The sequence below is a fragment of the Periplaneta americana genome, chromosome 9, assembly GCF_040183065.1.
Source record: "Periplaneta americana isolate PAMFEO1 chromosome 9, P.americana_PAMFEO1_priV1, whole genome shotgun sequence".
In the NCBI taxonomy this organism is placed as follows: Eukaryota; Metazoa; Arthropoda; class Insecta; order Blattodea; family Blattidae; genus Periplaneta; species Periplaneta americana.
Window position 1 is genome coordinate 51629107 of NC_091125.1, and position 25162 is coordinate 51654268.

At 36.5% G+C, this 25162-nt stretch overlaps 1 protein-coding gene across 1 annotated transcript in view; it reads left to right on the plus strand.

Moving 5' to 3' along the window:
* Nucleotides 1-876: 876 nt before the first annotated feature.
* Nucleotides 877-25162, plus strand: part of LOC138705929 (forkhead box protein L2-like) — a 196982-nt gene continuing 172696 nt past the window's right edge. The window contains exon 1 of the mRNA XM_069834719.1: nucleotides 877-1168. Coding sequence (XP_069690820.1) covers nucleotides 1115-1168 — 54 coding nt within the window. The 5' untranslated portion in view covers nucleotides 877-1114. The remainder of the gene's footprint in view (nucleotides 1169-25162) is intronic.

Genomic DNA, 25162 nt, shown 5'->3' on the forward strand with positions numbered 1-25162 from the left:
CAGAATTTGAGTTGACGACCCGTCAACTTTTGTGTCCACTTTCCCGTCACGTGACCAACTTGCCTCCACCACTTCCAGCGTGTGAATGCGAACTTGTAGCAACTTGGCAAGGATAAAGTTTGTAGTTTTAGGCCTATTGTCGAAGTAAATTAATAATGAGCGCCCCTAAGTGGAATTCCAACGATATCATAAAGTTTTTGGAAGTGTATGAGAAATATGAACTTATATGGAATATACGTGACAAAGAATACCTCAATAAAAACAAGCGGGAATTATTATGCCAGAAACTAGTCAGTGAACTCATGGAACAAGGTTTCGAAAACATAGACGTAGAAAAAAGTTAAAAACCCTTAAAACAGGACTCATTCTGAGATGTTTTCTGTATTCTGCAGGATCTTCTTAAGCTAATTCTTTCAACAAGGTATTAGATGCACCGTGCATAATTCTTCTACGAATCCATTTCTTAACCCATGTTCTCTTTTCCTTTTTTTCAAGAATATTTTGTAATTCATACAATAACAAGGCGCCAGTTAGCTGCACACTTGCTTGAATATGTGCTGGTGGCATCTTCAGTTTCACCAAACTAAAATGCCAGTTCACTATTGATTTTTATTAACTATAACAGAATATAAGAATTCAAACACCACTACGAATACAACATTCAGCGCGCGCTTTTTTCAAGCATGGTTTCAAGTTTAATGTCTCCGTGTGATCACAAATATAGCATCAAGTTTAGAGGCTTCAAGCACTTGATTCCTGTAAACTATCTCCGTGTGACTCGGGTTTAATGGTCTATATTTCGGCGAAGTGTGGTGTGTAGTGTAGGATTTGTCCAGTAATGGGGTGTGTGTGAATTGATTGCAGGGGGTTGCATGAGAGGGGCCGGCGCGACCCGCCCACACCGGAACTGGGTAATTGACGCGCCAATGAGGAGTTAGCCTTCCACCAATGGGAGACCGGAGGCGGAGTAACGCCGTCATGGCAGCCCCTGCCCCTGCGCACGCAGGTTGTCTTCGGGCCCTGGTCCCTGGCATACAGAATCACTGCTGCACATCCAGTGTTATGGAAAGTGTGATTCTGTAATGGACTTGTGACACTGAGGCGCTCACATCCTATGTCTGATCGAATCGCGTGCGACAGAATGGTGTCTCATCTCATGTCAGGAGCGGTAAGTAATAGTTTTATCAGTTAATATTTGTTTATCCAACAATATAGTGTATGTGCCTTCATAAACTGTACGTATTATGAATCTTGATTACCCAGGCTGTCGTGAATTAAAAGAAGGATTAATATGAAACGGAAAGTGGTGTTGTGCTAAATATTCTGTGAGAATGTGAGATAAGGTTACAGATTTGTTTGACTACACAGGCGTACTATATAAGGATTATTTCTTTAATTACATTTTTAACGAATAATCAGTATGTATGAGAGTTTAAATGATGCGATGTCTTTGCTGCTGTTTCGAAGCGCGAGTGTATGTCTAGCAGGAATTTAACCTCCGACATTTCGAACGTCATTTCAGTATGAAATATGGTGAAACAAGCGATGAGGTAGTTCTGGTAATTTCGGTAGTGAAAATCGTTGAATTTATAAAGGATTTCCTGTGGAAATGCAATTGATCGTATATGAAGGGTACACGGGAATAACGATCAATGTCCATTTTAGAAAGTTTCGAGAGAAACGAATTTTAAAGTTTAAGCACTTGATACTTTGTTAGGCCTATGTGTGTATTTAATAGAAATTGACGTAGTGGAATGTCAAGAACGATGATTTCTTATTACTAGCTAGACCACATGATAGTACTTCCCTTCCACTATAAGATAGCATTATTAACTCAATTTCGATTTTTGATGGACCTTGATCGTTTTTCCCGTGTACGCCTATCCTTCATATGTAAGACATAACAAAAACCTAAACTAACCAAACCTAACCTGTCGCAGATTCGTATGTGCAAGATATTTAAGCGGAGTAGGTATATGAAGGAAACTACCTGAGAGCTAGTTTAGCCAGAATTTCTGTCGGTAATAGGCTGTAATTGATGCAGTTAGTCTATAAATTGAAATGTAATAAACTTTTAATAATACAGAAAGAAATAATAAAATAAAGAAAATAATAGCAGCTTATACAGGAAGATCATGGTAGCTACTACGGGACTCCACCCCCCGGCCCGCACGGCATTCGCCGGTAGCTTAGTTATCAGGGTCTGCCCTGCATTTCATACGCGCTCCGTTTCTCAGCGTAATAACCTCCCGATATTATATATACCCTACATCAAGGGTAAGGAAATGCATGATTTTTCCCGAGGTGATGACTATAGCCCGAGGGAAAAAATTATGTACATATCTCGTGGTGTAGCCTATACGCTATAACCTCTTATTTTTTCCACGACCGGGAGTAAATTATTTCTGAAATTCTTATTATTGAAGTCCTCATGCACAGATGCAAACGAAATGTAGCACAACGATTGATGTTTCATTGTTAGGCCTACAATATTGCTCTTCCCTACGGAAGAAATGTCATATTTCTCTTCCGATTTGGTAACCTAGAAACTGACGTTTATTCATTTTGTAAATAGGCATTTAGATACATAAAAAGGGCAGGAGAGGAGAAAAATGAAATTTTAGTGGCAAATATTTATTTCATACAGATTCACTTTTAACTGCGAGATTGATTTAACAAATTTACAAAAGCCATTAAAAAACAATTTACCAAAGTTGTAGTCCCTAAGGCACTTAGATCGTAGGCCTGCACAAAAGCGAAAGCGTTTAGTCTACCATGGGAAAGAGGGTCTATTTTTCTGTAGTTTTCCCATATCCTGTGATAAGCTGAAATTAAGCCGAGTCTGCTGCATATTACGAAGTTTTGAAGAAATTATGAGAGAATAGGATATTCAAGTTTGAGATGAATGCAAACAAATTCAGTTTTGAGGATGTAAAAAAAAATCAATTTTGAGGTAAATCCCTTAGGCTTAGATCCATTTACTGGTGTCTTTGGCGTTGTACATTGTTGTATTACACTGAACAACAGATTTTTACTTTTTATCTTGCTCCGAAATAAAAATAGGCGAATATTACTAATATGTGTGCCATAAATCTGAATTTAAAATCCAAATTGCCTCATCACGTACCATTTTCCGGGGAAAATGAATTGCATTTTTATAACAAAACTTATTTGTTTTTAATTTTTTGCTGCTTATTTTTATTTATTTTGTTGGGTTATTTTACGACGCTGTATCAACATCTCAGGTTATTTAGCGTCTGAATGAAATGAAGGTGATAATGCCGAAAGTTACCCAGCATTTGCTCGTATTGGGTTGAGGGAAAACCCCGGAAAAACCTCAATCAGGTAACTTGCCCCGACCGGGATTCGAACCCGGGTCACCTGGTTTCGCGGCCAGACGCGCTGACCGTTACTCCACAGGTGTGGGCTTTTCGCTGCTACTGATAAAATTACAACACATTAAGGATTCAAAATTCCTCATAAGTTTAATGCTTGAAAAATGTGTACTGGATACAAAAATGATGTTACATAGTTTAGAACACAACAATAAAAATATTTCATGCATATAATGAGAAAAATCTCGGAATTTGAACTTACTGTACATTTAAAATAATTTTCTGGATGACTTCTGTTTATAACTAGACTCGGGACTGTATTTTACAAGGAACCAAAAATAGCCTACAAGCATGCTGGATGATGATCTTCCTTTATATCGCCTTTCCATTTCAGATATTTCTTGATGAAATCTTTCCCCATGCTCGTCTTTTACCGCTCCAAAGTTAGGAGGAAAGAAATCCAAATGAGAATGTAAAAAAGTGTATTTTGGGAGACATATTACACTGCATTTTGTCATATGCATTTAACACGATTTCCACAACAAGTTCTAGGCTATGTAGTTCTCTGCCCTAGAATTTCCAAGGAAATTTGAGCAAACGTCTTTGAAAGCGCGCCATGCCATTCTTTCTGTAACGGAAATTTTTTCTTCAAACAAAGGGTCAGCCATAACTTTGTGAATTTGTGGACCGATGAAAATGCCCGCTTTTAATTTTCCTTCACTCAAACTGGTAAACTTTTCCTTTAAATACTGAAAACCACATCCTGTTTGTTCATTGCATAGACCTCACTTTGAACTGTTATGACATTTACTTAATAAAAGGGACCAATATCTGTTTATTTATTAGAAATATAAAATAACATGCCAACAACCATAATAAACCGTGAATAAGTCATAAACTCATAAAATACATTAGCTTTTGTTTTGGTTTATATCCCCAACCCGCGCCAGATGTTTCCTGGGGAGCGCTTATCGAAAAGTGAAATCACAGTAAGCTTATATCTTAAAAACCTTACGTGATACGAAGAAAAGAGATGCATTTTCGGATTCAGCGCACATCAGACCATAAGGGACACATTGTTTTTAGTCGGAGCAAAATTCTTGTTGTTCAGTGATTGGTGAAGGGAATGTCTACTTTCACGAAATTAAAATCGCAGCGATCATAATTATTTACCACGTTGACGAAGTTTACCAAGCGCCTTCTTTAATGTTACGTTACCCTAATTCAGTGTTTCTCAAACTTTTTCCACAGCGGAACCCCCATTTAACCTAAGTAGTGTAGCCGTGAAACCATTGTAATCCATTTTCTTTCTTTTACAGTATTATTATTTATGATTAGGAATAATAATAGCCTAATATTAATACTAGTGGTGATGATTCATGTTATTATTGGTCCATATAGTCATTAGTGCGCATTTTATAATATCCTCTAAGTAGACTATAAAATAAAATTTATAAACCCTAACCTCTATGATTTGCTCGCTGCGGAACACACTTTGATGAGAAACTCTACTTTAAGTGATTTGTGTGCTATAAAGGTACTCCAGGCCTATAATGATCATGTAATGTCGTTAGTGATTGATAATGGCGTACTCATACTAAGCATTAAATAATCTTGATAAAAGTCAGTATCGGTAAGCCTACTTATTTAAAAGGGTTGTCCGGCAACAGATTTTATCCGAATAAGATCGATAGACCTCCATTGAGGGATCATTGACGTACATGACATAGTGGAGAGTCGACTAATTGAACTCAAATGTAGGCCTATATCAGAGACTTCTAAAATTTGCTATGAAGTTGTGTTTCACATTTTGTATCACGATTTGAACGGTGATCAGAATCCAAGTGGATTTGCAGACTTTTTTGAATCGTATTGTAACCATGGACGAAACATCGATTGAGCAATACGATACAGAAACAAAGTAGCCTACAATAAAATAAAATACAAAATCAGGGGTTCTCCTCGCCGAAAGCAATTTTGCTTTCACAAATCGGCGGAAAGGGCCGTTGATCAGTCTTAGGGGAGAGACAGGAGCGTATTAGGCTATTCTTCATTATTTACTATACAGTGAGGTCACAAAGTGGGCGTACCCACATGATTTCTTATTTCACTTACTTTGTGAACGTTGGTAAGTTACTCCCATGTTTACGTTGCTACCTTGGTAACCTGCAGTAATAAACAAACATGGCTGACCAGAGTCCATTTACCATCGAACAAAGATTACTGACAGCGACACCGTGGAAACAGTGAAGATGAAATTTCGTGATCGCTTTGGTGTGGCACCGCCAAGGAACGAAACTATGTTGGGGTGGAAAAAAGCGTGTATTCGCAAGACTTCGTATTGCAAGTGTACTGATACCTGAATATGACCTTTCCCAACCGGTGGATTGGAAGAGGATCTGCAGATGATCAAGTTCTGTTTGCCTGACCTCCACGAAGTTCTGATCTCACAACTAGGCCTATATACAGTAAAAGTTTCAAGTGTTACTTTGACATTTTCTTTCAGTATACACCTCGGGATTCATAAATAGGTTGTGTCCTTTATTAATTTAAGCTAGTACAAATATTTTATTATGTTACATTTATAAATAAGTTATCGGTACATCCATATGAATTCTTATTGGTCTTTGATATAACAGTGCTATTTATAGAATTTGTGTTAGAACATCTAGTATTAGTATTAGTCTACATGTTGCTTAGTTGGGTAAGGAATAAGGATAGACTACTGTATTTAAGTAAAATATGTTGTGAAAAGAGAGAACTGCCGTAAGTTAACTTCGCACCTTAGTTGCACTCTGTATTGTAAGTGTTCATTTTATAGTCATGAAGTATGGAAGCATGATTTTAAAACAGTAACGCAGGACTCTTAAGACTATGCATATGACTGTGCGGAATAAGTTGGCGGTTATGCTTAGGATACAAGGGAACCGTCCCTGGTCGTGGTGCTTAAAATTTAATGAAAATTCATAGCCTATTTAAGCAAATTTTCGTTCTATTATTGCGCTGTACCGAGTACATATAATATTTCCGTGCAGGAATTCTGCGTTATATATCATATGATGAAGGATCGGTGGAGCGGAGAAAAATTCTCTTCGGCACTAGGATTTGAACCCGGTTTTTCAGCTCTACGTGCTGACGCTCTATCCACTAAGCCACACCGGATTCCAGTTCAGATGCCGGATTGAATCCTCTGATCATAATTGATAACGCAGAATTCCTGCACGGAAATATCATATGTACTTCGGTACATCGCAATAATATGATATGCGTATATAATCACTTAGTGATTAAGACTGCGCTCATTCCGTCGGATCCCGACCACTTAGTCACTCGTAATGAGGGCACCTCTGCACATTAGTGTGTTGGACATTCTGCCACTGTCACACATCTGTAACACAGTGCATGAGGGTTGGCCACTAAAGAGAAACTAAGAGGTGGAGCTTAAACTGAGAAGATTCAATCCGCCATCGGAATTAGAATCCGGTGTGTCTTAGTGGATAGTGTGTCAACACGTAGAGCTGAAAACCCGGGTTCGAATCCCGGTTACGGAGAGAATTTTTCTCCAATCCACCCATCCTTCATCTAATTTTCGTTCGTTAAGAAACGCGGTGATAGTCGTTCGTTTCGCTTTTTCTTCGTTTAAGAAATATATTGACTTGATAATCGATGTTACTTACGCAGCTTCTTGCGCGCACTCGGATCCTCGTATTTTCGCGACATCGTATTACAGCTCTTACATTAATACTTTGTCTATTTTCTTTTTCTCTTAACTCACATTAATAGAGTACTCTTGCTGAAATATAAATTAAATTTGAATTTAAAATAGCCTATGTGACTCACTTCAAATATAATGTTGTGGATTCGAAGTGAAGTGAAGGGCCATTGAACAGTAGGCCTACAAACATTTTATGAAGGCTGGTTTTTCACACTCTTCTGTGACACACACACACACACACACACACACATATACACACACACACACACACACACACTTTTCCAACATGCAACATGAAAAAGTTTACCGGTAATCTATAATTCAAAAATCTATATTGAACGTTTATATTTCGTTTTATTGTTGTTTATATCAACTGGCACATGAAAAAGCTACTGATAGCAGAAGATAAATGTTTTCTCCACCTTTAGTTGCTACTCTACAGCATACACAACGGGACAATCTGCACTGTGTCACTCCCCCCTGACTTCATAATACAAACTAACATCCCTCAATTTAATAAATTATTAGTTGGAAATATTGTAAGAACGGCACTAAAATAGGGCAATAGTCAAACATGTAATTGTCAAACTTCTGTGTCATTGTATTTTATATTCATTTATGTACTTTATTTAATATTTTATTTTCTTGTGTGTACAGCTTGGGGATTGTGGATATAAGAGGTAGGTCTAACAGCTACCGTAGTGACATTACTGATAACAGCAAAGCTTGCTATTCTTATTCGCGGGGTTAATAAAGAACTCAATGTTAGTGCACGAACCACCACTGGTTGTAATTTTCATGCCATGTACCTCTCCCCCGTCTCCTTACTTCTTCGACTGTCTCTCGCGTGTAATCACTGCCGTTCGAGTTTTGGTCACCGCTGCTGTAGACTGACAATGCCGTGAACCAATCACGCCCCTTAAACGTGGAATGATGCAAACTGCATTGTTTGAGGTTTCCTTTCCGAGCTGGATTGGAGTTTACACGACTTGGTGACGTGGTTTAGACCTATCTGATTCTTTAATGGGTAGGAAGAGTATGTGATCTAATGAAAATCTGCGCATTCAGGACTTCAGAAAGCTTGCTTGAAAACCGGAATGTTGCCGCAGGTGGTGATGACAAGTTGACGCTCGACGGCGCCGTCACGCCCGCACAATTAGCTGCGTTGTGTCGCGCAACACATTCCTTGCCAAGATTACGCTGCTACCACAGTCTAGTATATACAGTCACGAAGCTTGAGTTGTGAGAGTGCTAGGAACAATAGACTGTGCAGGTACTATTTCGCATTGTCTGTAATGAGGCGATATTAGCGATCCTAGTGGTTAGCAACTATCTATGGATGCGTATTTACTACGTATTGAGCTTCGTGACTGTATATAGTAGACTGTGCTGCTACGGTAACTTCGTGTAGACATCACACTCAAATTAATTTTCGTTTTAATGGTATATCGTTTGTAAGCTGTAGTAATTAATTTTTTTATTTCAGCGATTTTACACTGAAAAATTAATATTTAACAGGAAAACATAAAAAAATGTACAAATATAATATTGCACATCCGTGCCATCGGCGAAGTAGTGTACTAAATGCCTTCCATCATTATTCACAATCGCAGAGCTCATCATTCTTGACAACAGCAAAGTGAAAAGGGCCTGCTAACCTACGAGAGATGGAATGTGAGAGATGGGAATTTAGTGGGGATATTTTTGTAATAATAATAATAATAATAATAATAATAATAATAATAATTATTATTATTATTATTATCTCTATCCTGAGCAAAATTAATCCAGTCCCTAGCATATCATATCCCACCTCCCTCATATCCATTTTAGTATCCTTCCGCCTACGTCTCCCCAAAGGTCTTTTTCCTCTCAGATCTTCTAACACTCTATAGCCTATGCATTTCTGAATTCACTCATACGTGCTTCATGCCCTGCCCATCTAAAACATCTGGATTTGATGTTCTTAATTATGTTAGGTGAATAATACAATACGTAGGACAGTTCTGCGTTGTGTAACTTATTCCATTCTCCTGTAATTTCATTCCTCTTATCTCCAAATATTGTCGCACCTGTGAAGTAACGGTCAGCGTGTCTGGCCGCGAAACCAGGTGGCTCGGGTTCGAATCCTGGTAGGGACAAGTTACCTGGTTGAGGTTTTTTCCGGGGTTTTCCCTCAACTCAATTTGAGCAAATGCTGGGTAACTTTCGGTACTGGACCCCGAACTCATTTCACCGGCATTATCACCTTCACCTCATTCAGACGCTAAATAACCGAAGATGTCGATTCAGCGTCGTAAAGTAACTTAAATAAATCCCCAAATATTTTCCTAAGCACTTACTCTCGAACACCCTTAACCTCTGTTCCTCTCTCAAAGTGACAACAGGAAAACGGGTAATATAACTTTAATAATGTATAACTGCTTTAGCCTATAGATTCTAACTTTCAGCTTTTTTGAGAGTAGACTGGATTGCAAAAGCTTCTCAAACGAATGATAACAGGCATTTTATGTATTTATTTTGCGTTTAATTTCCTAATTATATTTATTACTAATGCTCCGAGATATTTTAATTTTTCCAACTTTTTTTATATTTCCGTTTCGTACTATGTTATAATCACGAGACGTAATCATATACTTTTTTCGGAATCTACTTCCAAATCTATCTCCTTGCTTGCTTCAAATAAAATTCCCGTGTTTTCCCTAAACGTTTGTGTATCCTCTCCTAACATATTCACGTCATTTGCTTAAACAAGCAGCTGATGTATCTCATTCAATTCCAAACCCCTTCTGTTTTCCTGCACTTTTCTAATGACATATTCTAGAGCAAAGTTATAATAATAATAATAATAATAATAATAATAATAATAATAATAATAATTTAAGTTAATGTTGATTTTAATAGTAATAGTTATTTTTAGTATTGGGATGAAAACATAACATTAAAAATGAAAGTTATGCCATTACCTCGTGTTACTGCGAGAAAGAAAGATGATGTGAGCTAATTACGGTTGAATCGCACATTATGCATGAAAATTGGTAGGTCTGCAATTTAACCATAAACTGGTGACAAAAACCTAAACGGAATTCCAGATAAGAAAAATCCTTAGGTACACAAAAGGGTGGAATTTTGCCACATCCCATACCATCTTACTACATCATGCGTGTTCTACTATTGGCTAGTGATGAAGTACGCGCTAGAAATTAATTCGCAGTTCTTATCAAGATGTTGAAATCATGAACAGAGATGCGTAACATGTTGAGAATGCAGATATGAGTTACCACAAATCCATTCTCACAAAATTAATATTATTGTCTAAAGTAGATGTTGCCTTACCCTTGCATTATATGCAACTACTGCGTCACAACCTAATCAAACATAATTAACGTATACCATTTCACATGTAGACTACATAATGCCGAGAAGTTTCTCGCTCTTTCATAACCCTACAAAGATATCTCTCCTGTACGTGCCAAACATAAATTTTATTATACTGAACCGTTAAACGATGAAACTGAAACACTTCCACATAAAGATCGGAGTCTGTGCTGTAGCGTGGTGGACTCTGCATAGGCCGCAGCGTAAAGACGACTGTGTAATACAATTCTTATAAAATTATCGAATGTTTATTTACCTCCACATCGTTTTTGTGTAAAAAAAAATTGGACTAGTCATCAACAAGGTATTATAAAAAATGCATTACTTTATAAGTTTATAGAATCCAGTGCTATCTTCATAGTAACCCTGATCATATATCATATTAGCTTATTCCCATATTATGAAACTGCATCATGAAAAAAGAACAACCTCCTGAGCCTCCACTGTAGAAAAGACATTTTTTGATAACGACCACTAGATGGAAGTACAGTTGAAAGCTGTTACGCCATGCAATTCTATAACGATTATAACGTGACTTCTTTTGCAATCACTAGATGTCAGCATAGTGAAATTGATAAAAGTGATTGTCTTGAAAGTCCATTAGGCTGATCAATTAGGACAATGTGTAATCAGGGATAGTAACTAAAACTAATTTCATAATTTACGCGTTAATAGACTGTACCAAACGTACGTGGAAAATTCGCGCTCCGCAATATGACAAATCAACTTGCCTATCACGGCGACCTAACTCTCCTTTTCAGACTTTTAGAATGATCCATGCGTCCACTCAGCCTCCTGTCAAATTGAGTACCGGGTCTTTCCTGTGGGTAAAAGATGTGGTGCCAACCACACCAACTCTATAAGAGAAGATATTTTACCTTTACTACTAATATGTTCACTTAATAGTAGGGGTATGATTTTACGGTGATTATTTTACCCTGATTTCGGTGATTAAAATGATGAAATTCGGTAAATATTTAATAAAGAAACATGCAATTTCGAGCATACTTTGCACCCTGAAGAAACTTAAAAAATAATAAAATAACACTTTAAAAATTATTTAACAATTCCTTTCAAACTAACAGAAAATTATTTGCATCATTAATTTAATTCATAATTTAATTCGACTGTGAGGCAGTGGCGGCTGATTGACTGAGGCAAGTGAGGCCGGGCCTCAGTCACTTGGCTTAACAGAAATCAAATTTTGTGTTTTTATATAATGTATTAGTTATTTGAATGAAGCATCGCTGTAGAAGCATTTTAAAACTTTGTGATGTATATAGGCCTGTTTTGCAGTAAAATTTGTTCCTGAGGCCAGAATTGTTCGTGCCGGGTCTGTCTTCTGAATTTCCTGTATTTTCGCGGGGTTTGAGCTTGCGCTTAAAACGTTTTAGCCGAGGCACAATTCGTCTGGCCTCGTGGCCTGGTCAGGTTTCACTCCTCACATCCATGGGCCGGCCTCAAGGGTAGAGTGGGGTGGGAATAGCAATGGTGACTTGTCTTCCTAAATAGGTCATAAATAACACAAATTCCAGCTCTTTGGCAGGCAGAGACCCACACTATTCCCTCCCCTTATGTCTCAGTTTATGACTTAAGCGAGGGTATTGTACTATTGTAATTCGTAGTACAGTAGTGAATCTGGGCCAATGTTGTTATGTATTTCGGGAAAATATAAACAGAAACAAATGCGAGAAATAATGCTGGTGTAGTTAATTCATTGTTAGAGTGTCCTTTTTTCAAGAAGAAATAATATTGAAAGAAAGGAAGTTTTAAATAAAGAGAGAGTCTACCGAGATACCTACGACATCGCTGACAATTTTTCTGACAGATAATCTTAAAACGCGAGTTTCTATTGCATCCTGGTATGGGCAACATAAATGGTTAAGTGGTAATGTGGTGCAAAATAAACTTCTCTGTTGGCCTTGTTCGTTGCTGTCAAGGGAAAAAAATAAAAAGAACAGAAAGGAGGGGATTTTCAACACATAATGTGGGTTGCCTCATCACACTGAAACAATCACTGAAACTCACAGCATAATAGCTTATTTGGTGAGTGACATTATTTTTCATCAATAGTAGGCTAATAATAATAGACTAATAATAATACAGTGATCTTGATATTAATAATATAACAATAGTAATTAATATCATAAATAAACATTTCCTATCGGAGGCACTTAAACTAGTTGCATCTGGCCTCACCGAGGATTTCGATCACCGGCCGCTACTGCTGTGAGGGGTGACGACATTGCCTGCTTGATCTCACTAAGGCAGTTGCTACGGGAAAGAGAAATAACCCTTGTCTGCTTGCGCTGCTTCCTGGAGATATTCCGTGAAACTATGCGTACATCGTTGCTAGATGTCATACGCATGTAATGCTGAACAATCAAAATGTAGAAATGTCCATGCATATTTCATAATGAAGAAAATTTTCACGTTTTACTTGGAAGAAAGTCATTTTTCGTGCGAATTCTCAATAAGACCTGATTTTTTGTTCAAAATATCATGGAAGTAATTTCGTTGGATTTCTATCAGTTTCGCGAAAATTTGCGGATATATTTTACTTAATTTTGAAGTTTCATTGAGAGATTTCCTTTTTTCATGTATAAAATTAAGGCTTTAACACATTTCCAATATATCGTTAATACCATAAAAATTACACTCCTACTTATTAGTAACTAATGTTGAATATCCAAAAATGAGTGATATTCCACTTGGGGAAAGGTTTCCGTCAAAGTCTTAGAAATAATGAAAGATGAACTTCTGCACCTTGAAGCTGTCTGGCCAGGCTTAGGAATGAAATTTTATCCACTATCAATATAATTTCTCTCACTGTGACTACAGAGTTCAAATAGGTTGTGTGACGAGAGAGATAAGACTGAGAATTAGAATTGATCGATGATGGGAGACGCCATACATCCAACCCGGTTATATGCTTTACATGGCTACCGGTATTAGTGACTTTTTTTTTTTTTGTGAATGTTCATAATACGAGGACGAAAGATGATATCGGTCTCAATTCTGAACATTATTATTATTATTATTATTATTATTATTATTATTATTATTATTATTATTATTATTATTATTATTATTATTAGGATGTGAAACAAATGTTGAAATGACATATTGTGATTCAATGTCATCCTAATCTCTATGCATCCATGACATTACAACTTCCTGCATCACAGCGAGATGCGCAGACCTCGCACCTCGCAGCTGTAGAAACCACTCACTATCTCTCGTGCAGTCCGGATTTGTGCGAGGCGGGCCTAGCACCTCGCACGTCGCATGCGTCGGTTCAGAAAAACCAAGTCTTTATTGTGATCTCTTTCTTCATGTCCTAGTTCAGACTGCTTTCTTCTTTTCTCATGTTTTAAGATCAGGAGTAACATCTCTGCTACTATTAGGCCTATAGCACTGGAGCAAAGTAGCCTACAAAAATTGTCATGAAACTAGAGTATACCTAGGTAAATATCTCCTTATAAACAACTTTCTACGTAATTACTTTCATGAAATTAGTTGCTAAACCTAGTGTTGTGTAAACTAGCCTTAAGAATTTCGCTTGTAGTTGTAGGCCTATACATATTAGACACATTAAGAATAATTCGCGGGTGCTCGTGTAAAGGGGGTTAAATCAAATTGTAAGGTATGTAAACTTCTCTCGTTTGGTACTGAACAAAACCCCTTTGTCACAAAATACGGAGTACTGTAGCTGCACCATGGATGGAAGAATGATTTAACTCCTTTAATACAATAAAAAAGTTATTGTGGAGAGTTGAAATCTGTACTTATCCCAGTTTAGCGAAATTATACTTGACCCCCTTTACACGAGCACCCGCGAATTATGAAGAGAACTGTAAAAATTCTTTATTCTTAGAATAAAGGCTTAGAGGAGTCGCCGGGTTTAATTTTGAAAATGGTTATTATTCGTTTCTGTAAAATAAAAATTATGTTCATTAGATAATGACCTGCTGCACCTTAATGAATAAATTATATTGTATTTAATCCTGGAGTAGGCCTAAATATACCCTAAACAGGGTGCGAATTAAGATTTCTGATGGGTGGGGTATACAATCCTAAGATAGAGAATACCTTGTTGGCGTTGGATCTACTTCAGTCATTAATTCACATATCAATTCATCATCATGCATACAATAGCCTGGGTTAAGTTCACGGTGCGGCGTGCTGAACAGTACAAGGCGTCCAACCTTATCGGAATTTTTCGGAACTAAACGTATTTACGTATTGCATCATTTGCATCCCCCTCTTATCTTAATACACACTAACTGATGACAACAGAGCGACAGAGGCGACTTCAACTCATTCGATACGGCTCAACGCTTGGTTGCACTGAGTTGCTTGTCTTGCATCTAGATCGGGCATGTCAAAAATCAGACACTGAAAGTGCAGTGTATGTGCGCGGAACGCCTGTCTGTGCAGATTGCGTCATTCACGTGTTGCTCTTACCAGTTCTTAGTGGGAGGGATGTACAAGAATCTATTCTGCGCTTCTAGTGTTCAATTAAATTGACATTTGGACATTATAAACATACTTAGCAGAAGTAAAAAACACAATTATTGTCAGTGTCTACATATTTGACAATAATTATAACACAAGAAATAATAGACTTACTCAGTTACAATTCACAATGCAGTCGTTTGTAAAGAATAATTTATTTACATGATTTGTATACAGTATTTGAAGAAAATATAAATATTGCAGTAATTTCGAAACAACAAAAGCCGAACACAGTATTTCATTTTACGTAGTAGGTACTGATTATTTCAAAGTAATACTCTTTCATTGTTCCTCAAGCATTATTGTGACCATTGGTGCACAAATGCTAAGACAGAAAATATTTTACTCCCAATTACATGCAATAGGACATTGTGAGGCTTTTATACTGGAATCATTCCCTTGCTGTATATTAATATAAATTCACATTATTATTAATAAATTGGATAAATTAAGCTTGAATTTAAATTTATATATAGTTTATTTGGAAGACGTTGAGAGCAAGTATTAGCAAGTTGAGAGCGTTACTGAATTGAGTTAAAAGAGTACTTCACAAGCTGTGAAGCGAGGACATTTTCTTTATGTCAGGTTTAAAGATTTATTAACATAAGTATATTAAGATAATATAGTAACGTGAGTGGAAAATTCGCCATTATGTATTATTTTTCCGTCTTACAAATACAGTAGTTGCTTTCTTCCTTCCCTTACAACCTCAAGAGCATGGGTGGGCAACTCGTGCTCTCAAACTGTGAACAAACTCAGTCAGGTAGAACGAACTCTATGCTAGCTGCAGTGTACGAGGGCCTTGCAACACGAGTGGTTGTTGGTTCGCTTGCGTCTACAGTGATTGGCTGCTTGTAACTGCAGCGGCTGCCTCGGTGTGTGCTTTTTTTGTGCCAAGGTTTTTAGCGCCTTGGGAGTACGAGTTGCCCACCCATGCTCAAGAGCCTCATCACTTATCAGCTTATCAAATAAAAGTTGTAAATTGTCTAACCATTTATGGCTGTGTTAGTACAGACTCCAAAACATCATTATTTTCATGTTTCTTTTGCCGTGAGAGTACTAATTAAGAAATAAGAGCAGGAGAATATCATATTTTGAGAACTTTACTAATCTGATTTAAATTCTCATATCACTATTAGGTCCACATGATATGATGAAAGCCTTTCATTTTAAAATAATTACTATTGGCTGAGGAAAACATCATAACAGTTATGTTATATGATTCGTGATTTCTCTTCTTCGTTATATCTGTGGACTCCTCACTTTATTTTCCATAACGCATTCACAATCACGGCTCAATGAGCACCCGTACTGATCTGTGTTACTGAAACAAAAGCTGATCTGCTACTATAGGTACTGTACAGCCCTGTCGCGTTCCCCTCCAAGCCGATTCACTCCCTCCAGGTAGGGGAATAGGAGCTACACGTTGCACGGAGACCAGTGCACAATGTGCAGGGTTTTTACATGCCTGATCTAGATCATAATAATTGTATCCATGAGCAGGCTTAAGATAAGGTGTGTAATTCCTAAATAAGTTATTGATTGTTGTCAGTTTGCCGGTGATTATAATACATCAATATTATTTTCTTTACTTACTTTATACTTTATAAATTATACTCGTATTAAAACAATTATATTTTGTGAGGGGTATAGAAGTTAACCCTGGCAGGGATGTTAATATGAATTTATGATAAGGGGGATAACTTTCCAACAGGGGGGGGATTCCCCCCATCCTCCCCGTTAATTCGCACCCTGCCCTAGTAGCAATAATCAGTGTTTTTCTGCTGCAGTGTTGCGATAATTTAGAAAACAGATCAGATGAGCTTGCTGACTGGTTAGAAATATGGCTAACACAATCTTTATTTCAGACACGAATTAATAGTTTCATACCGAGGAATTTGGAAGCAAGTATTCTTCTATTTGCATGTTGAATGTAAGTGAGTTGCCTGTTCCTAAATTTCTGTGAACTTTAGAGTTGAAAAATATTAAATAGTTTCGTAGTTTTAATTGTGATATGGTTTGCAGTACACCGGTTTTGAAATTCAGTCATAATTCGAGAGACGGCAGTAGCATTCAATTCTTGGATAGACATTTCACGAAGAATGACTGTACAGTCGTCGGTAAACATAGTATTGTGATTGTTAGTTAAACATGAGGGAAGATCATTAGTGCACAGTAAGAATAACTTTCCTTGGGGGGAGGGGCAAAGCAAAACCATATAATCCCCATATAACGGGGTTATGGGGGACATCATTTACCTCCTCCCTCCGTTATAGCTTAACCATGGTACAGTATATCAGAATATAATAATTTAATAAAGGTATTTTCGGGGGCATATTTCTTACAGTGTTCCATCCATATCCGTGATGTTTCGGACCGAGTTGTATAGGGCTTGAACTGTAGGTCTACTACAAATTACAGTCTGATCCGTTTGAGTATGGATAATATTAATTTATTATTATAAAGCTATTGTGATAATAGGAAAACTTTCTTGCTAGTTATATTATGATCAGGGAAAGGATTTATATGTAAATACATATTTACTTATAAAGCTAATATAATTTATATTTTGCATTATCTTTATGTTTCACAATGTGTAGGGTTGAAAAATCCTACTTTTATTTTCCATATTTTTCCATATTTTAGAGTTTAGTACATATTTTCGTTAATTTCCATATATTTTCCATATTTCATATAAAACAGTCCATATTATATTAGGTTTAACAATAAAACAAAACAAAATTCCATTAACTTTTAAAAATACATTTCAACAATAGAGATTTAAACACATGTTCAGTAATCCCTTTAACATCAGAGTTATTTGAAAATTAGCAGTCCTATCAACAATGGGAAAGTAAGTTACAAAACTGTATTAATTTAATTTAAAATTTTTAACAGACTTCAGTTGTGCAGCTCAACAGTTAAATGCCAGTCAGAGTACACATAGGTTCAGTTTTGTAAATCATACTATAAAGACGGTAAATATGCCAAAAGTACGTCATTCAGTCAATTTAAAATCAAAACTAACAAGTTACATTTCAGAATTTAAAGAAGATGGTTTATCAACTGACAATAAAATATTATTTTGTAATTTGTGTCAGTGTGCAGTATCATCTACACAAAAGTTCCTGGTGCAACAACACATTACAACTAGTAAACATCAGGCCAACAAACAACTAAATTCCAAGCAGAGACAATTGTTTTTAACACAACCAACAACATCGAATGTAAGATCTGAGTTTAACATCGACCTGTGCCGTTCTCTCATCTCTGCTGATATTCCTCTCTACAAACTAAAGAATAAGGTCTTCAGGGAATTCCTTGAAAAATATACTCAACATACAATCCCGGATGAGTCAACACTTAGGAAGACGTATGCTCCATCCATCTACGATGAGACAATACAGAAGATAAGAGATGAAATTAAAGATAGTTCAATTTGGGTTTCCATTGATGAGACTCCCGACAAAGAAGGTAGACTTGTTGGTAATGTAGTTATCGGTTTGTTAAGTGAACAATATTCTGAACGAATTCTTTTACATTGTGATGTTCTAGAAAAGTGCAATAACAAAACTATAGTTAAACTGTTCAACGAAGCTATGGGTATCCTGTGGCCAAAGGGTATTATGTACGATAATGTGTTATTCTTTATTAGCGATGCTGCCCCTTATATGGTCAAAGCTGGACAAGCATTATCTGTTGTATATCCTAAATTGACTCATTTTACTTGTGTGGCGCATGCATTTCATCGTGTGGCAGAAGTGGTCAGAGACAATTTCCCTAAAGTAGATTTGTTGATTTCATCAGTGAAAAAAGTATTTCTCAAAGCTCCCAGTAGAGTTAACGTGTTGAAAGAAATGTACCCTGAAATTCCATTGCCACCAAAGCCAATTTTAACTAGATGGGGTACATGGCTAGAAGCAATTGAATATTATGCCGAACATATAGACTCTATTAACAATGTTCTCCTTGCATTGGACTCTGAAGATGCAGTCTCAATTGATACTGCGAAAACAGTTACCTGTGACATAAGTGTGAAGAATGACTTAGCTCACATTCAGCATACATTTTCATGCATCATAAAAACGCTCAAAAGTCTCCAAAATAGGCACCTTTCACTATCTGAAAGTTTTGAAATTATAAATAGTACTGTGGAATAACTGAATCGTGGTAGAGGTAAAGTTGCAGATGCAGTAAGAGCTAAGGTGGACACTGTACTTTCAAAAAACCCTGGATATGAAGAACTACAAAAGGTTGTTGCTGTGATGAGTGGTGAATCAACAGTGAAGATTAACTTGGACTTATCCCCAGCAGACATTGTGAAATTGAATTATGTACCAGTTACTTCTTGTGACGTCGAACGCTCTTTTAGTCAGTATAAATCTATCCTCAGAGACAATAGAAGAAGATTCACTTTTCAGCACTTGAAAGAAATGTTTGTAACCTATTGTTATGGTAACAGACAATAAAAATTGTGTTTTGTTGAAACTACATTGGAAGATAAGGTACGTCCATTATATTTTTTGTTTAGTTTGATTAAAATGTACCAATATTTAACGTACATAGTCATTTTTTTATAATTTTAAGTCCATATTTAATTCCATATTTTGGTAAAAATCCATATTTAATTCCATATTTTGGTAAAAATAACTACATATATATTTACATATTTCATATATTTTTAGTCCATATAAATCCGTTCCCTGATTATGATTAAAAGATGGGAGTTTCTATATATGACAATCAACAGTGCATAATCTTAAAGGGCAAATGAAAATCGTACATGATTGAAATGGCTACTACAAATCAACAGTGGGCACAATGTGTTCTTTGGTATGCTAAATTTGAGAGTGTTAAAAGAGTTCAAAGGGAATTTCAACGAGAGTATGGTGTGCGTAATGTACCGAAATACGATTCCATGATGTTGTGGTATCGAACATTTGTAGAAACAGGTTGTGTTAAAAAAAAAAAAAAAAAAAAAAACATGCACGAGCTCGCAGGCGAAACCCAGTACGAGAAGCAGCTATCTCTTGGCTTGGCCCCCAAACTCCCCAGATCTAACTCCTCCTGACTTCTTCGTATGGGGTTTTGTTAAAGATATTGTCTATTCACAGAATCCCAGGAACATTGATAATCTGAGAGTAAAAATTACTCAAGGTTTCAACAAATCACCCCTCTTATGTTACAACGGACATAGGCTGAATTGCATCACCGTTATGAGTTGTGCAGGGTGCGCAATGGGGGTCATGTTGAGCTCTGAGGAATCTCCCGTCTTTCAGTGTTGTATGCACAAAGTTTCAACAAATAAAGTTGAGTAGTAAATGTTTTACGGTGTTTTTATTTTATCCATACCCAAACGGATTATCTTGTATTATAGGGTATAACTTAAAACAATCTCCCTCTTTTATTTCTTTCGTGCAGAAACACATGCATACATCAATAAAACTACGTAACAGTGCTAACAGAAACTTTTTTATATGAAGTTTACCTTCCTGAAGCTGATATTTTAAATGTAAACTCCAATTATTTTATTTAATCTCGTCTTTAAGTTTACACATTATACCAGGATCACTTTTCTTTTTTTCTGCATTATTGTGCACTGTTACTCATATTTCAAGTGGCGGCCTGAACACCTGCAGGCTTCTAACACATGAGTACAGGTTGTTACAAAAAAAAAACATTAAAGTGCTTCCATTCTTTAAATGAGGTATAACAATTCTTATACATTCAGAAATTTAAAATAAATGTTATAGTCCAGACACATGATCTGAAGACATTAATTCAACATTTTAAGCATAGAAATTTAATCATAAAAGCAAAAAAGATCTTTTGAATTCAATATTTTCTAATGTTAAAAAAAAGGAAAAAAAAAAAAAAAAAAAGGAAAAGATTTGAGACAAGTTTGGGCCCCCCATTCCCCTCATAACTCTGCCTATGTCACAGATCTCCAGGGAATCTCTTTGATGAAGTCTTTTTAAGATCAAGGCGTGTTTACGTTTGGTGCTAGTTATAATTTCAAATTTAATTTTATTGTTGTAAGCTAAATTAGGTCGTTAGATTATTAAAATGCCAGCCGAAAAGTTCCCGCAAGAATTTTTATCTATGATACATATAATAAGCCCTACATATGAAAACCAATTAATGTCGAGACGCGTGTAGGCAGTTTAGTGAGAGACTTTCTGGCGTTGTAGATCAATATTGCGGCGCACCGCGGGAACTACGCGGGAGGTTACACTTCGAAATTGCTGCTGTCTACGCCGCGCGTTGCTCGCCAAGAATGCACGCTCTTTATCGACCTAGACTCGAGTCGAACGCTCTGTAGAAGCGTAAATATACTAAATGCTCTGTCACTACCATGTGTATAATTTTTGTTCCTATGTACCGTACCGATTATGTTTCACTTTTTTTTTTTTTTTGTAACAGAAGTTAGTCAATGAAATTCATTAAAGTTACAAGTATTTCTAACATCATTTGCGACGTGATTCTGCACGAAAAAATGATTAATCCTTTTTCCCCACTTCCACCAACCGCTGTATACCGTGGAGATTGCATTCTTGAACGTAATCGGCGTTTGCCTTTGTCTAGTGTAAAGTGACTCTTGTTTGGTTAGCACGCAAGTGATTAGAGCAAGGCTGTGATCTAAGAGAGTCATTTACAAGCGATAAGAACACGTGTTCTAGTGATACTAGCTATTGTAGAGTCTGCATTTCCTCGTCCGAAACTTCGCGTCTAGTAGGCTATACGAACAACAGTGTTTGTTATGGGAACCAGATCTGGAAACATTATTTCAGAAAGCAATTACGAGCGGCCAGTTTCTTCCGGTATCAGAATTTGTTGAAAATAAAACCTGGGGATTTTTTTTTTTTGAAAATGTTAACAGCTATTGTCCACCAAAATAAAGGAACTCTTAAGTATAAGCCTCCAGCGTGTGACATGCCTGTGTAATTTATTTTACATTTCAGTTCTGTCTCTCACTGTGTTGCTTTCGTTTCTGCAATAGCGTTTTCAATTTTCTTGATGAAATCGTAAATAGTTACGTGTGAATGTATAATCTGAAATGAAATCAGTCATTAAATAAATTAAATAATAAAATGGATAGAAATGCGCTGAAATTGAAATTCATTATATCTTTTTATAATATACAGTGCGTGATAATAGGGTCTGCCGTCTTGCTGTCTGGTTTTGGTTGCTCGGTAAATGACTGATATTTTTTACGGCTTTTAGTAGTCGTCAATTAGCTTCAAGAAACTTCGTCGGGTCAATTAAAGCAAAATTTGCTTATTTATTGATTATATAAATTTATACATAGACTGAACTTACCTTTCTGTTAATCAGTACATCATAAATTATGTGGCTCAATAATGAAAGAAATGCTATAATTGAGCCGTTCAGAGTAGAAGTGGTGTAAGTCGAAAATGGGTAATGAGGGTTAAAGTAAACATTCTGTAAAATACAGCGCAAAGTAATAATTAATATTCAGTTTATTTAAACTATTTAGTAGTCGGTGGATAGCAAAAAGGATATATTAATTGATACTTCGCGCTGTATTTTATAGAAATTTTACTTTGAACCTCATTACCCAATTTTGACTTACACCACTTCTGCTCTGAAGGGCTCAGTTATGTGTTCCAGTTTACTGACTCGTTATTGTTGTTTTTTTTTTTTACAGTTGGCTATGTAAATGGCAAATCATGAACATTGCCTCGCGTACTGATTTTTTTTTCACCAGAAATGTGAAGAGAAATTTACTACTAAATCCAAAGCGAATAGGGATTGTTGCTACTTTTTATAAATTTGACGAATTGAATTATTAAAGTAGGCCTACGGAGTTATTGTCACATGTACAGGGACATCATTTTATTTTTACTAACATTTTTAATATTAACTTGGCTATACCTCTGGATCAACGCCGTTTGCTACCTCCTCCTACGACTGGAGTTCGATGATACTGGTGTAATATACAAACAAATCACTTTACTAAGTATAGGAGGGAAGAAAAGTAGTTCATCCATTTACGTAAACTAGGAAATATCGCGATTTTGAGTTTAATAATTTTCATTAGGTTTTTGTTTAATCAAAATACAGTACACTATTAACAATGAGTGTTTTTACTCACGAACTGAGCTGTCCATGTGGACGTATTCATTATGCATAGTATATTATACTGTCTACAGCACATTAGCGTACAATATAGAGAATGAAGTTAAATGGAAAATAATCATAATATGGATATTTAAACACATTTTTGAAAATGGTGGGCGTTCATTTCGATACAGGCTTCAGTTCTAATGTGCATATTATTGCACTATAGATTATTGTACCTAATCCCAGTTACCAGTTTCGTCTTTCGTACTAGTAACTCATGTTGAAATATTTCTGTATCTACTCTATAAAAGAGTACCTTACGTACTGTAAATTCAATCTTCACTTCTGCCCTATCCGAAAAGATAAAATTACTCAGACATACTATCTACTGTCCGTCCAAGTGGTTATGTCGTAGGGTCGTAGAAAGGGAGGAAATCACATGGCAGTTAATTACTTAACGAGGCCCTTTTATTTAAGTTATTGTAAACAGTTGTATAATATTACGTAGATGTCCAATTCCTAACAGAAATTAATGTTCTCAGAAAAGAGCTAAGTCAGCCCAGCCACTAGCTGGCGAATAAAAGCTGGTGGGGGGAACCGGGATACGACGTAGGCAAATGGACGACAGTACCTGTGCGAAAATGATTCAATATTGGAAGCTCTTTCGTCACTGGAAAACGCGAACATATTTTTGGAACGTACTGTTGACTATGACCGTAAGGCTACTATGACTGTATATGCGGTCTTGGATCTGTGTGGAGGACGGTTGAACTTCATTAGTAGAAGGGTGGAAGTGAAGTACATTAAAAAACTCAGGTACAGTACAATAAAAATTGAAGTAAAAATAAAATGATGTCCCTGTATAATGAAATACGGAAATTTAAAACGGCCAAAATAATTCAGCCGCATTCAGAAGATAGCATAGTAACTGCTAATACTCGTGTGCTGTCAACCTTATTTCATGCACGTCTGACACAAAAAAAGCGATAATTTTTTCTTGGCCAAAAAATGGTACACTTCTACTATAAAGCAGTGAATAACAAATTACTATTTTCCTTTGGAACGCATAGAACTCGCATTACGGAATGTGCGCTGGTTCGAATCCTCATGGGGGAATAAATTTCTCATGAAATTTCGGCCAGTGTATGGGACCGATGACCATCGAGCATTCTAATGCACTTGGAGAGATGCGATAGATAGCGAAATAGGGTTACTGAAGCCAACTATAATGGTTCGGGGGATCATCATATTAACCACACAATACCTACATTGTCGTTGGATGATCGTTCACCTTTTCGGCATGTGGACGTGAAGTCAGCAGTCTGGTCGGTCTGGACCCTTGAAGGTCAGTAGCGCCACGGATTATTATTATTATTATTATTATTATTATTATTATTATTATTATTTATAAATGGCTTATATGGAACCCGAAGGTTCATTATCGCTCTCACATAAGACCGCCATTGGTCCCTATCCTGAGCAAGATTAATGCAGTCTCTACCTTCATATTCCACCTCTCTCAAATCTATTTTAATATTATCCTTCCATCTACGTTTTGGCCTTCCCAAAGGTCTTTTTCTCTTAGGTCTTCCAATTAACACACTGTGTTTATGCATTTATTATTATTATTATTATTATTATTATTATTATAGGTGTAGCTAATTCGCTAATAGGCCTAAACAAATTAAATGTAACAGCTACCTATAGTGCTATATTTACGTGCCTAAAACCACTCTAAACTAAAAATAGGCTAATATCCGACACCCTACTCTAAGATTACCCAAATTTATGTAGCAATGCCCTGTGTAGTTGGTTGCAGTAAATATGCATATAGGTAATGTTATTCAAAAGTCGCGAAAGATTTTGAGATTATACATTTCTTTGGCTGAATTCTCAATTAGATTTCAGTTTATCAATTAAAAAATGTCATACAATTTTAAAAAGAACCAGTGCCGGGTTTAGGTCTGGGCAATTTAGGGTGTTACCTAGGGCGGCAATTTTCGGGGGGGGGGGGGACGGGCGGCGGCATTCTCTCTCCCCCTCCCTCCCTCCCGCTTCCTCCTTTTTTCTTTTCCTTTTACCATTTTTATTTTACAGTGAAAAACACTTGTTGGTAAATCTTTTCTGAAGT